Source organism: Zosterops lateralis, assembly GCF_965231275.1.
Source record: "Zosterops lateralis genome assembly, chromosome: W".
Taxonomy (NCBI): Eukaryota; Metazoa; Chordata; class Aves; order Passeriformes; family Zosteropidae; genus Zosterops; species Zosterops lateralis.
The window spans coordinates 3,956,807-3,971,334 of record NC_139801.1 but is presented as its reverse complement, the minus strand read 5'-3'; the positions used below and the strand labels follow the sequence as shown (position 1 = coordinate 3,971,334).

General features: G+C 52.5%; 1 protein-coding gene across 1 annotated transcript in view; it reads right to left on the bottom strand.

Annotated features, from left to right (window-relative positions):
• The window catches only part of LOC310922170 (androgen receptor-like), a gene marked incomplete at its 3' end in the record, with an annotated part of 50,930 nt that extends 37,782 nt beyond the window's left edge, over positions 1-13,148 (bottom strand). Inside the window, exon 1 of the mRNA XM_083882585.1 lies at positions 12,128-13,148. Coding sequence (XP_083738711.1) covers positions 12,128-13,026 — 899 coding nt within the window. The 5' untranslated portion in view covers positions 13,027-13,148. The remainder of the gene's footprint in view (positions 1-12,127) is intronic.
• Between the last annotated feature and the right edge of the window lie 1,380 nt (positions 13,149-14,528).

Sequence of the window (14,528 nt, the reverse complement as noted above, 5' to 3'; positions counted from 1 at the left end):
CCCAGCCCTTGGCTCTCTTCTCTCCTGTGCTCCTCCACGGTGCATGAAGGGTGCTCCAGGCCTGGAGCTGCATGGACCCAGCCACTGTTTGTCCCTGCACTCAGGAGACAGCCCCAACCTGCCACCTGACTGGCTGAGGCACTTCACACCCATAAATGGGACAGGTGGCAGAGCCACAACATAACACAGCCTGCTGAGGAGTCCACCCATTTAATGGCCATCCTGGGCTCTCACCTTCCAATCATCCATAAGGAAGAAGCAGAAAATGAGCTTAAAAAGGTTGAAGGTGGCAGGTTTGCTACACCTGGAATGCAAAGCCTGGGCGAAGCCACCCTGTAGCCTTTGCACCTCACCGGTGGCCACGGCGGAGGCTGCTGCCCACATTTGGTACAGCTGACACCAGAACTTCTGCCTCAAAGCCTGATGTCCAGCCAGAGGCTCAGGGAGCAGCTTAAATAAATCAGCTCAGAGAAGATGGAACACTTGATCCCCCAGATGGAGCAGGTACCTACAAAAAGAGATGGCACAAGCGCATTGCAAGGTCACTTCGGATGGGAACTCACCTGATTACGAAGCACAAAGGAGACAAAAAAGCAAACAAAGAGCAGCAAGGCTGCAGACAGGCTGCAGCCCTGAGGAGCATTCTTGAGGTCATCAGAGCCCTACACTGTATTTTCCTGGTGACTACAGAGTCACCTGGAGTCACCAAGGACAGGACCTTGGCATCCTTGTATTGAGAACCCTACTTATTTCCCAAGGAAACACTCTATCCTCACTGATATTTATGCAGTTAGTTTAAGCCACACCATAATCCTCCATTTTCAAATCCATCTCCTCCTCTCACAAAAAGAAAATGTGCCTGTAAAGAAAATCACAAATAATGAGACACTTGATAAATATATATTTCATGCTCCAAGAGACACTGCCATGATGCCAGATGCGGGTACAGGCTTACAGCTCCCAGGAAAGCATTCAGGGTACAGACTTGTGGTGCCACATACCAACATCTTTGCCTGCAGGAGAACTTTTACCTTTCCCTATTCCAAAATCAAGTGCAGTGATGCTTACAAAATGCTCTGGAAGAGGGGATGTGAGTTCTTGGTGGCTTTTCTCACAGCTGGTGTGCCAGGCAGATCTACAGAGGAACAGAACACTGTACCAGTATTCAGCCATGGGGCACAGCACCTCAGGTGAACTGGCTATGTGGCCACCAAGGCCACCATGGTCCCCCAGCACCCCCAGCTAACCACAGCATCTGGTATGGGGCTACCAAGAGAAACCCAAGGTAGAACGATTCCAATCAGTGTCACGTGGAACTCCAATTGTATTTGGAATTTAACTTGGCAACAGGGATCAAGTTGTACTGGTGGCCAGAGGTCAGTGGTTGGCTCCCAGCTGGGCTGCTGAGGGATGCCAGGATTCATTTCCAGACTCAGATATTTAAAACACAAAATATTTTCCCCACTTCCTTTGGCAGTGGAATTATTGCTAAGGAAACCAGTGCTGCAAATTCTGCATTTTTATTTCTCCACTGGAGGAAGCACAAAGCAAAAACAGTCAGCAACAAGGGCGGGACCCAGCATGGAAACATGAGGAGACCACAAATACCATGGATTTGGCACCCAGCTGGGAAGGCACATGGCCCGAGCCAGCACCCTCCCCCTGGCACAGCACGGATCCGTGGGGATGGACAGGGACAGGAGCAAGAAGCAGAACCCCCCATCTCAGGGAGCAGCCCCCCTCCCACCCCTCTTGCAGTGGGGGATGCCAGGAATCACTGCAGTGGCACTGCAGCACTGGTCCCACAACTTACCAGCAGAACTGGGTTATTTTTAGGCACGTTTATACCAAGACCAAACCTTTGCAGAGACACAACTGCAGGAGCATTATGTCTGGGAGTGGATACCAGCTCTATCTGCAAAATTTCCCTTCAGCTCTGCTGGCAAAGCACTGAGTTTCTAGAGGAGACTTCACGACTTGTGCAACAGTATCATCTTCCCATGTTCTCCAAGCGGATCCTGCTGTGAGTCATCCCCGACATAAACACACTAATTATAATGAAGGTTTCACATATTTAGTGCCAGGTCTCCCTGCAACTCTTAGCCCCAGTCTCAGCAGAACAGGCAACATAGAAACAAATTCCCCAGCAACCCATAGCCATTGGCTGACACCCACCAATCCTCCTGCTCCCTGGCTCAGCCTTCCTGACATGCCTGCGGCTCACAGCTGCCCACACCTGCCAGCTGCACATGGACTGGAACAGGATCAAAGCAGGACTCAGACAGGAACAGGGCAGGACTCAGACAGGAACAGGGCAGGACTGGCCCCTCAGCAAGGTTTGGATGGTGGGGATGGATGGATGGATGGATGGATGGATGGATGGATGGATGGATGAATGGATGGATGGATGGATGGATGGATGGATGGATGGACAGCTGCACCAGTACCAACCCCGTGGCATACACCTGCAACCCAGGGTATCCCAGACAGGCATGGACTGGGAAACAGTGCTTTGATGCCAGTTTGCACATTTAGTGACATATGGCAGGGGCAGCCAGACCTGTTGTTTTGGGGGCTGAGAGCATTCCCAGGAAAACACAAGGAGCATAGCCCCACAGCCCTGCCACCAGCTGACTCCAGTGACCTGTGGGCATGGATGGTCCTCCCGTTATCATGGATCCATGCTGGAGTTTTGACTGGCCCTGCTGAGCAGCAATGTCCAGAGAGATCCGTGGCACACCAGGGATCAAAGCCCTGCCCACTACCCCTTGGCCATGCTCTTCCAAGCAGGCGAGGAATGAAAGCAGCCAGGAATCATTTTCTTTCAAGCCTGCCTTCAAACCAAAACAAAGATGCCACATCTAATTTTAGGCCTCCCAGCCTTGAGAGTATTCTCCTGAGTCTCTCTGAGTGAGCAGTGAGATAGTCATCTTAGGACATGCTGCAGCCGCAGTGGCTGCGCACCCGCCTTGACCCCAACTCTGAAACTATAGGAGGGCAGGGGCATAGCAGGAGGGCACAGCATGGCCAGGAGTTAACGGATCCCCGCTGCTCCCAGGGGATCCTGCAGGACAAACAGCCCCCTCCACTAACTGCAGTCGAGTGCAGAGGGACTAGCCAGCCACCCTGCTAACCCCAGGCTGCCACCTTCTCCCTGCTGGACTTGACAACTGCTTCAACTCGGGCCATAATCCAAGGATTTAAGCACCTACATGGCAAAAGGGAGGGTGAACTGGACAAGAAGAGAACAGCTGCCCCCCAGAACCTTAGCTCCCATCTCAGCTCAGCTCTGCTCAACCCTCAGCACAGCTCCAGTGGGATGTTCTGTCCTGCAGACATCCCAGCACTGTGCTCTGCTCCCTCTTCAAACCACCCCCAACACAGCCCAGAATCAAGGACCCGGCACTTTGGCACAGGCTGTGCTGTAAACAAGAAAGGGAAAAAAATCCCTGTGCTGCTATTGTTTTCCTAACAATTTAAAGATGTTCCAGGGGACTGGGGAGCAGACTGGGAAGAAATATAGATTTCTTTGTAAGGGGGAGATCCTATTATCAGGGAAAAAACTTTTTGACCACAGAGAACACGTGAAAACAAAGCAAATTACAGAGAGCCAGAAAAATGAAATCCATGTGAACAGGCTGAGTTCATTGGGACGATGTCACATGTTCTAGAGCACAGGAACATGCACAGGGACAAAGCCCAGGCCAACCCATGAGGGTTACAGTCCACACCAGACCCATGGCTCCAGACACGTCTCCCCCAGCCCTGCCCTGCCAACAGAGCTGGCACTGCCAGACAGCAGGAGAGGGAATGAGGGTGAGTTGGGGGCTGGTTCTCAGTGTCTGAGCAGGGAGAAGCAGCAATGCCGATCCCACACCAAGCCCTGTGCTGCCAGCAGAGGCTCACGGAGCTCCAGACACCTCTCTTTCCTGCAGGCAGCACATGGCATGAGGGACATGTCTGCAAAGGGAACGCTGCAGGCCCCAGGGTGAGGGGTGAGGATGTTCCTCATACAGAAGAGAACACACACATAATCTGTGTGTGGCGTTCGTGGGAAGATGATGAGCATCCACAAATGTGCACAGGCACACACATGATTCAAGAGAAACAGTAAATTATCCAAGCTCTCTTTGCAGGGGGATTTCATTTTCCAGTTAATGCACCTCATTGCTTCCCAGATGAAAGCTATCAACCCAATCAGCACAAAAATTCCTTCCCTGTATTTCCCTTTCAAGAGGAAAGTGGAGCTGCCGAGATATCCCGTTCCAGCCCTCCCAACAGCAGGTTGGGAGATGTGCGGATGCTGCTCTGCTGATTGGTGTGAGGGGGAGGAGGCAGGAGCCTTATGAGGAACTTTGTGATACAGAAACTTGTGCCTGGGCTCTATTCTCAGCACACAGGCCAAGGTCAAAGTGGTTTTTTCTGCCATTTCTAACCAGCAAAGAAGCAAACACAGCTAAAATGTGTAACAGCAGCCAAAACGCTGAGGGCTGGTAAAAACTCCAGAGAAAGAAGTGTTGTGTCATTTTGGGAGAGACAAGAAGCCCCCTCCATACACCCCCAGGCAGAGAGAGCACAAGGGGAAGGAAGCAAACTCCAGGATTTTTCCACCTCATCCCAGGGACTGTACACATCCTCTGTAAAATGTATTCTGGAGATCTGCAGCCTCCCCTCTGGCATTTGTAGGGATGGCTCTTGCTGGCAGCAATTCCAGAAGCACCCAGCGAGATGGGGGTCTGGAAGGTGAAGATGTTGCTGTAAAACAGAAAGATTTGCCCCAAGTTTCTTCCCAAAGCCACTGGCTACAGCCAGCCCATGTCTAGTCCCTGCTGGAGCATATTGGTGCAGAGGGAGAGGTCACCCACCAGAATGTACCAACCATCCTTAGGTGACAAAGCCAGGCAGGACATGGCTTGGAGCAACATGGTCTAGTGGGAGGTGTCCCTGCCCACAGAGGGGTGCAGAATGAAATGGGCTTTAATGCCCCTTCCAAAAAAACCATTCCCTGAGTCTATGACCAGAATCCCCAGGCTCCAGCAAGAGCTGGATCAGGCAGCCAGCACCCAGGACATCTCCCCAGCAGCACCTGTCACAGACACCTGGCTACAGACATAAAAGGTAAATCCTTATGACTGCTGCCATGCCCAGCACAGGTAGCTAGGCCTCTGCACAGAGCTCTCAAACAGCTCTCCTGCTCTGGACAGCCTGAGCAGGGCTCTGCCAGCCCAGGCACACCCCGAATGTGTCCCAGGAGCATCCAGATCTCAGGGCAGACACCCCAAATGGTAAATGTGCCTGTGCCTGGCTGCTTGCTCTGGCTAAGGCTGCCCACAGCGCTCCCTCCCCATGCCAAGGGTGTCCCGGGCCAGGACTGTTAGTGTCCCAGTATTGGTGGTTCTGCATTGACTCTCCCATCCTGACTTAGGCCATCTCTTTTGCCCCTAGAGTTGTCTTGGAAGTGACAGCTGCCTTGCCTGTCATGAGGTGCTCAGCATGGTCCACCCAGCCGCCAGCAGCCCCATGTGCCAGGCAACACGATAGACTGGCCCCCTCAGCAGAAACAGAGGCTCATCCCAGGAATCATTATTTACTTATTAGGATGGGCTCCCTTCTCCTTTGGATGGCACAGGGAAGCCACCAGGACACCTGTGGAAAGCATGGGTGTAATCCATCCCTGTGGACACCCGAGCTGCCTGGGGCCGGGTGGCCTGGGAAAAGGGCAGAAGCTATAAATACCTGGAGAACCGGCTTATACTTTTAAGATTGTTTCTATTTTTGCAAATCACTTAATCTGAGGTCTGTGTCCCTACAAACCAATCCCACCACTTCTGTGCCCCCTGTGCTACATCACTACATGCATGTGGTGGCACCAAGCCATCCTCCCCAGCTGGCCCAGGCTGTCCATGATGGCTTTGTGGCACTTGCTTTGCATCAGTCTGAGGGTTTTTTGCAGAAAATCTTCCAAAAAGAAAATTAATTGCACAAAGTAATGAGGCTGAGGAGTTGTGCAAGGAGGAATCTTCACTTTTCCTATATATTTCTGATGTTCCAGAGCCATCCACAGCTGTAGAGATCTCTAGGATCTACCAGGGCAGCTCTCAGAAAAAACAGTTTTACTAGAAGTCATAGAATGTCTCCCACTGAATAGTTTTCTTTCAGTAAACACTCATTTGATAAATATTAAATGTTCCACAGGACAATAAAATAAATAAAGTTTCTTTCTTTTGTAATTTTAGTCCACAATCACTAGCAGAAAGTATCCACTGCATACACCAACCCAGCAGCCTCCAGTGAGTGCTCCAAATCTAGACAGCAACAGGCAATGGAGAACTGGCAAACTGGGACAGCCACCTTCAAACAAGCAATTTATAAAATATGAATGAAGGTCCATGACAAGAGTGGAATTCATGGGAATGACAGAAAAACATAAAGAACTGAGCTACTGCTCTCTACTACAAATTGTTCTTAACCCTGTGTAATGAAACTGTTTTCATCACACCAAAACATGACTACAAGATTTTTAATATTTTAGGGAATTTTGTGATTTCTTCCTGCAATACGTAGCAGTGTTTCCAGCTTTCCTCCCAGCTCAGGAGCATGCCCCCCTTGCCGTGCACAGACTGACTTCTGATCTGCTCCAGTTTCTGCAGTGCCTGTTCCTCCCACTGCCCATCTGCAATCTGCTCCCATTGGGACCTGGAGGTGACCCCTGGCACGGACACAGAGTGGGCTCTTGTCTCTGCTGGAGCCCAGCATGGCCTTGGAGGGTCCTGGTATGGGAGTGTGGGGAGCTGGCATCGTCCCTTGGATGCCGCTCACATTCGCTGCCTCACTAGTGTTTCTGATTTCATTCTTCCCGGGCCTGTCCCACACCTTCCTCTCTCTGAGAAAGGAGACAGAGATTTCCAAGAATCATGGGCTCCATGCCATGGGAACATGATCCCAACTCCAGCACCTACTGATGCCCATCCCTAGGGGCTGGTACCTGTGCCCATGGTAGGGATCTTGTCCCAGGGGAAAAACTCATCTCTGCAGTGGGTATCCTGACCTGAGAGTCACACCTGTCCCCTGGGCTACAAAAAACACTATCCCTCATTCCAAATCAATATTTTGACACACTCTTCTGTCCTCAGAAGCAGCACTAAAGCACTTCCCATTGTTAACTGGCTCTCAGTCTGGAATGAAGTTCTCCTAGGAGGAAAACCAATGGTTATGCCATACTGGCTGCAGGGTGTAGTGCAAAGCACAGCTCATCTGTGCAATGGATAAATACCAGGGAATCTTCAAACAGCAGGAAGAATGTAAAAGCTGCATAAGCAGGAGAAGAGCTGCTGTGAGCAGATCCTGTGCAGCTTCCAGCCCTGAAGCCTCGGGAAAACACACAAAATACCTGTGCAACTCCGACCCACCAACACTCTTAAAGCTTTTTGTGGATTGTTTCTTTGGCAAAATCTTCTGATTTGTCAGCTGCTGCTTCCAATACCACGTGCCACATAAAGCCTGTCCTTCCACTGCAACCAGCACTTGAGAGGAACCAGGGTGGAATGCTCACTGCCGATACCAAACACGAGACTGTGGAACCAGCTTTCAGAGAGTGTAAGAGCTCAAAAATTCAAGACATTTGGAAAATAGGATGGGAAAGCCTAAAGGAGGATGGGGCAAAGTCTGCCTTTGAGCAGTGAAGAGGCAAAGAGATGCTGTGTACCCTCAGAGCAGCTGGGTAGGTCCTATATAGATACCCTACATGTCTGCCCTCCACAGCCCAACTCCTGACAGGTGACCCATCTCTTCCCAGCAGTAAGGGACAGCTGGAGCACAGGAGAGCAAGGAAGAGAGGGAGGGACAGGCAAAAGAGGGAAGAGAAAAGGAGGAGACCATTTTATGAAATTTGACACATGCTCAGGAGCTAGGAAAAGGAGCTCCAGCGCAGTGCCCACTAGGCTGCTCCCCCAGTCCTGAGGGGTTCTCTTTGCTGAGCACAGCTCCACCATCCCTGCAGCTCCAGTTATCCGGCCTCAGCATATCATTTCACAACCGCAGCTCCATCCATGACAGACATGCACCCTGCCACAACCTACTATCATGCCAGCTCACATTCAACCAAGCCCTGAATTCTCTAATCCAGCTCCAGATGGATTATCATAGTCCTCCTGTGTCTCTGAGCAAGGAAAGGGTGAGAGGTGCTGAGGAAGAAATTTATTTATCTTTTCTCTATTTATCAGAAACTGTCAACAAGCTTTAGCACATCCCCAACTCTCCTGGCCACCAGAGGCTCCCTGTCCATGTATTTGTAGGGGCTAAAGGGACGGCTGCCCACACAACATTCTGCCGTGGTCTGTAGCCTTGATATTTTCTGAGCTTGAGAAGAGCTAGCTCTTCTCAAGGGAAACTTTTCAACAGTTTTCTTTTTCCCAAAATAACTTCGTGTAAACAATATTCCTTTCCCATAACAACAGGTGTTGTTTGCTCTTTCTGTTACTTAGCCAATGGAAGAGGTGTCAGCCCTATAGACCAATAACATGCCTTCTTAGCAAAGCATGTTATAAAAGGGCTAAATGAATTGTAAATAAAGCCTTCTGGTTTCTACTGCCTTCTGACTTAAGTCAATCATCTTTATTTTGTGTCCTATTGCAACAGTGGTCCTCTTGTCTTCAAAGAAATATTTACATCCTATGTATCCTCTGCCAATTGCCAGAGCAGAAAGGTCACGCTGACAACAGCAGACAGGAGGGTCAGCCCCTTTCCAAGGGCTTTGGAGTTCTGCCAGTGCAGCACTGGGGTCCCCAGAGCCCTCCTGGGACTGGGATGCCAGAGCAGCTACTGCTGGGCACAGACGGGGAGTGAGGGCGACCCTGAGAACAACCTCCTGCTTCATTCTATCTCTCCGTGTAACAGCTGCCCTTCACCCCTTCATCTCATTGTTAGTCTTATCTCCTCCCTCCATAGGAAGGAATTTACTGCAGGTTTTATCTGCAAGCCTATCACAATTACAGAGCCATCGAGCCTGGTGATGAATGAACACGTGGCGCTGGCCCAAACTGACTACAGCCAGACTAGGGAAGGGAGCCAAAGGCAGGTGTAACCAGCAAACACTGGGATTCCAACCAGTATCAGCAGCAGGTAACAGCAGTGATAGCAAATGCCTTTTAAAAACGTCTGAAGCTACATGGACAGCAGTTTTTCCTGAACCAAAAGCCCCTTAAATCCTTCTCTCCCCTTTGATTCCATTAAATCAGTAACAGCTCCTTCTCTGACTCCATTTCATTCTAAACCAGAGGCCACCCTCTCCAACCTGCTGCTGTAATTTGTCTTCTGATGGCAGAACCTTGGATTTATTCTGACAATGCTCCATCTTGCTCCTGAAACAGGTTATTTAGTCACCTCAAATACTGCTGGTAGTAATGATGCAACAACCAGATCACAAAGATAAACAGCTCCTAGTCCACAGAGTAACAAAATCTCAAATTAATTTGCTAATTACATGTAAGCCTGACTGGTACAGTCAGGGACACTGTACCAAAAGCTTTAAATTAAACCAAATTGTGTTAATAACCACAGTGTTTCTGACATGTGCCAGCACCTCTTAACCCCGACACTCTCCCAAATATTAAAAACTGCTTATGTTTTAGTGTCATATGAAGGGTGTTTAACTCAAAAAATACCTACCCATACCTGGTCCCAACTGCAGCAGGGTAGAATTTGGGCTTGGGAGAACTTAATCTATGAGGGAAGAGCCATGATCCTGCTGGCAGATAGAAGGACCATTCAGAGAGGAAAGAAAGTAGGAGCAGCACACCTTGAAATGCTCCTTATTCTCCAAAGCAAGGGGGCCTGTGTGTGCCTCTGCTCCCAGCAGCACCCCAAGGGACAGGGCTCTGAGGTGCCCATTGCCCCGGGCTTCTAAAGCTCCAAAAGTGCCCCTCACTGTCCTCACAGAACACTGAGGCTGCATCCTCTGAGGCTATGAGGGGAAAGCTTTATGTGCAAGGTCAAGTAGGGCAGGAGATCAGACCTAGCACCAGACAGCACAGGGGTGCAGGTCCAAAAGCCAATCATCCTTCCATCAGGGAATTTTACTGCAGCCTCTCAGGTCCCACAAACCTTTCTTCACACAGGCACTGCTGCCTGGGATGCTGGTACACAATCTGCCACTCCAGGAGCAGCAGAGGCTGTTCCTGTGTTGGCACCCACAGATCCAGGAGAAAATGCAAAGCTGCAGGAATGGGCCAGCAGCATGCTGTAAAGCTAATGGAGACTTTGCTAGGATGAAATGTAAACCTGGCAGCAATTGACACATATGACTTGAGCCAGATCACGATGAGTGTTCTGCTTTCCTTACAATATTTGAAAATTACATCTGAACACAGAGAGATGATGTCACTCCATTACACCTTTGCAGCAGCAGGGTAGTGCTGTACAAGCCTTGGAGTTCAAAGGACAAGACACTGGTGTTGTAAAGGTTGCTGTGCCAGCTCCAACCCTGCTTATCCCACAGAAGTCTGCTAGGGGAAGCAGGCACAGCACACCCAACAGAGCTGCAAGGAGGGGGAGTATAAAGCACTTCCCACAAGAATGAGGGAGATGTCATTTATCTCTAAGGCAAGATCCAGACAAAATGTACCTGCTACTGCCTAGTCCAGCCTCCAAGACTGCCTGCAGACCTCCATGGGACCCCACACTTGCTCTCCTCAGTGTGACATTCCCTGTCTGTGCGGGATTCCACTGCACAGCCTCTGCAGGCAGAACAGCTGCATGGAACAAACCTGCACCACTATCACCAGCATCCGAATGCTGAACTTTTCCAACTTGATTCCTTCCTCCCTGCCCCCTCTGTGCTAATTCCAGCAGAGATTTATCCAGACTCCAGAGGCACACCTGGAGCTTGCATAGCTCCTGCCATGTATGAAGCTCACAGCTGGATGATGCTCACAGCTGCACTCTTTCTGACCTGTCATTACTTTTATTCTTTTTTCTTTTGCCAAGCCCTTGACATCACTGTACAATCCCCCAGTAAATCACTGTGTGGATGGAAATTGCCCCAGTACCCAAATGAAGCTGTGAGCATTTAAAGCAGAAACAAGCCTAGAGGCAGTGCACTCTCTTGGTGCTAATTTAGCGGTAAAATCTAATTGTTCATTTCAGCCTTTGCTCTCAACATCCCAAGCATCATGGGGTGAGTGTGCGGATGCAGGACTACCACGATGCAAACCCCAGCTGAGGCCTCACATACTCCTGGATGGGGCTACCTCTGAGCCAGCAGAATATCCCTTGGTCAGCCCTTTCTCCCTCCCATTTCCATCAGCTCGGCCACATTTTGCTGTGCTGACAGGTGAGCATGCAGGTGCCCACTGTTTTAAATGCTGTACAGGTATTTTACAGAGATGGCTCATCTCCTTTTTTTGATGTTAATCCACCAGGAAAAATTTATTCTTGATTGAATCCTACTTCTCAAAAAAAAATCTCTTCTCCCCTGGTTCATTCCCAAAACCTGTTCTAGGTCTACTTTAAAACACATTTTCTACCTGTACTTAAAACAGCCCCAAAGCACAGGTGATGTTTCTCTGCCACTACATTCGGGGTTTCCTGCTCTGCACAGTGCATTCCCGGCAGGCAGTTCTCGGCGAGACAAGTTGCTAGGAAGATTTTAACTCGATGTCAAGATCCGTCTGTGCTTCGGGGCACAGTGTCCCGATCTCGCCCGCTCACAGCGGCCGGGAGAAGTGGGATAACAGATGCGTGAGGAAACGAGATAAACACAACGACCTCACAGGACGGCGAGGACACCGGGCGTGCACCGAGGTATTCCTGGCACGATCTCGCCTAGTCAGTCGCAAATGACAGCATCCCGGCAAAAGGGAAGGTTCGGCAGCGGAGAGGTGCACCAAAGCAGGAACACCCAGGACATAGCGGGGGTGGACCCGCGGTGAGCGCGGAGCACCTGCGGCAGGCGGCGGGGAAGCTGGGGGCGGCGCGGGATGCCGGTGGGATGCGAAGTGCAGAAGGTGGCATGAGGGACGCGGCCACAGGATGCCGGTACTGGCGGGAGGTGGGATGCAGAATGCCGGCGCCGGCGGGAAGCACAGTGCAGGGTGTTTATGGCGGTGGGCTGCGGGACGCGGGTACTCACCGGAGGTCGCCGTAAGCGCCGGCGTAGCCCTCGACCCAGGGCTCCAGTTCGCTCTTGATGCCGGGGGCGAGGGCAGCAAAAGGCGCCCGGCCTGGTGGGTACCAGGCATCGGCAGGGCAGTCGGCGGGCGGCTCGGGGCACGGCCCGTAGAGCTGCCCCTCATCGGCGAAGAAGGTGGGCCAGAGGGGCGCGGGGCCCGGCGGGACTAGCTCGGCCCCGAAGCGACACGGGCCGCCCCAGCCGCTGCTCGTGGCCAGCCCCGACGCGCTCTCCAGCTTGACGCGGCCGAAGCCGCGGGGCAGCCCCGGCCCGGTGGGCGGCTCGGCGGCCAGGGCGGCCTCGAAGGCCGGCGAGGGATCGCGGGCGGACGGGCGCGGGGCACGGGCCGGGCCGGCGGGCACGGCGAACATGCAATCCCCGCGAGGCAGCGGCTTGGCCGGAGTCTCCAGCCCCTCCAGCGCCAGCCCCATGGAGGCGGACACCGCGCGGCACAACTGCCGGGCACTGTCGCCCACCGGGTCTTCCTTGTCCGCCGGCTCGGTCTCGGGCGGCGGCAGCAGCGGCATCGCACCCGCCTCGTCCAGCAGCTCCCTCAGCTCTCCGGCGCAGGGGAAGGACAAGCCCATGGCGGGGCCGGCGGCTGGCAGCGCCTTACCGACGGCGCGGGGCTCGGGGGGCGGCAGGCAGCCCGGCGGGGGCGGCAGGCAGGCGGGGGAGTCCGGCGGCGGCCAGGGACTCAGCAGGCAGGGTGCGCTCGGCGGCGGCTGCCCGATGCCCAGTTCCTCTTGCGATGGCTGGTAAGCGTCGCAGACGCTCTGGAAGAAGCTCTTAAAAACCCCGCGGAAGGTCCTGCCCGCCGGTCGCGGGTAGACGCGACCGACCCCCAGCTGCACCTCCATGCTCGCCGAGCGCGGGGCAGCGATCGCTGCAGCGGCGGAGCGAGGAGAGGGCGGAGAGCCTTGGCAGCGCTCCCGGCCCGAGCCCCGCGGGCTGCCTATCCGTGGCGCTACTCCGCGGCGCCCAAGGCAGTAACCGCCGGGCACGAAACTCGGTGAGCGCAACAGGCAGGGAAAGTTGTCGGCGGGGGCGCGGACAGATGCAGCGGCGGAGGAGGGGCGAGCGGGGGCGGCCGCGGGGAGGGAGGCGCGGCGGGGAGACCGCCCCGCGCCGCGGCTCCGCCGCGATTAACCCTGTGACGGCAGCGACGCCCGCCTAGCCCCGGGCTCGGCGCGGCCTCACCGGTGTCCCTGGAGCAGCGTGGACACGGAGCTGAAATAAATAAAGTTAAAAAGATTCCTGGTTATATGTTGAAAGTTTTAAGTGTTAAAATATTCTTAATTGTTGTGTAATAAGTGTATTAATGTTTCAAATAGTTTGTAATTATAAACCTCCGTGGTGTGACAGTGGAGGGCCACTTCCGTGGACTCCCTGCAAAGGCAGGGAGCACGTTTGCTTTTTGAAAACCGACGGCTTGAGGCATTGAAGACTGTAGTCAAAATAGATAGTGCTGAGATAATGTAGCTAGGACTTCCCTTTTGCTAACAGAAGCCAGACTGAAGGAACTGATAAGGAACTGATAAATCATGAGAACTGTCAAACTAGAGCTTCTGCATCCTGAATAATCAATAGGCCCTATGAACACAATACAATCATAAATCAAACAGTCCTGGGGAAAACAGGATTTAGCTGTCATGAACACTAAAGGTTAAAAAGTCAGAGCTGAGGAAGACAATCTTACTTCATCATTTTGGGACCCCACCCCATTAAAAAGACCACCGACCCATTTCAAAGAACAAACTACGCATGCTTGATGGCTTTTTGGGCTAATTACCATACGAAGCGGGGAATGGGAGGTATCAGAGCTATGAATATGCATTTGTAGTTTGTGTATTCAATACTCCTGTAGATAAAAGACCCTGTGATGATCTGTAAATTGCGCGTGTGTTTCTGGGAGCTATCCCGCACGCTGCCCGGCGTCGTAATAAACATACACTTTCTAACTTTAAACTGTTAGAGAGTCTTTGTCCGTCATAGTTGGATATTGGTATTAGATCAATGTCCATAGTTTTTTAATAAATCAGGCTCTGCTCCCCGCGAGAAGGAGGCGGCAGAGGCGCCGCCCGGGTCACTGTTGCCGCTTCGGGGGGGCGAGGAGTTTTGTTCTTTGCGCCTGCACTCCCCGGTGGGGGCCAGGGCAGCGGCCGCCGCCGCGAGTCCAACGCGGCTGCCGCTGCCAATACTGCCTGGCTTGCCGCTGAAGCCCGCCGCTGCAGCCGCCGGCGCCGCGCGGGTCCTCCAACCACTGCCGGCCACTGCGTGCACCCTCGTCTGCATTTCCTGCTGGCATGAAAATTAGTAAAACACCCATGAACCCTGCTGTCAGCCAGAACATAATCGGCAC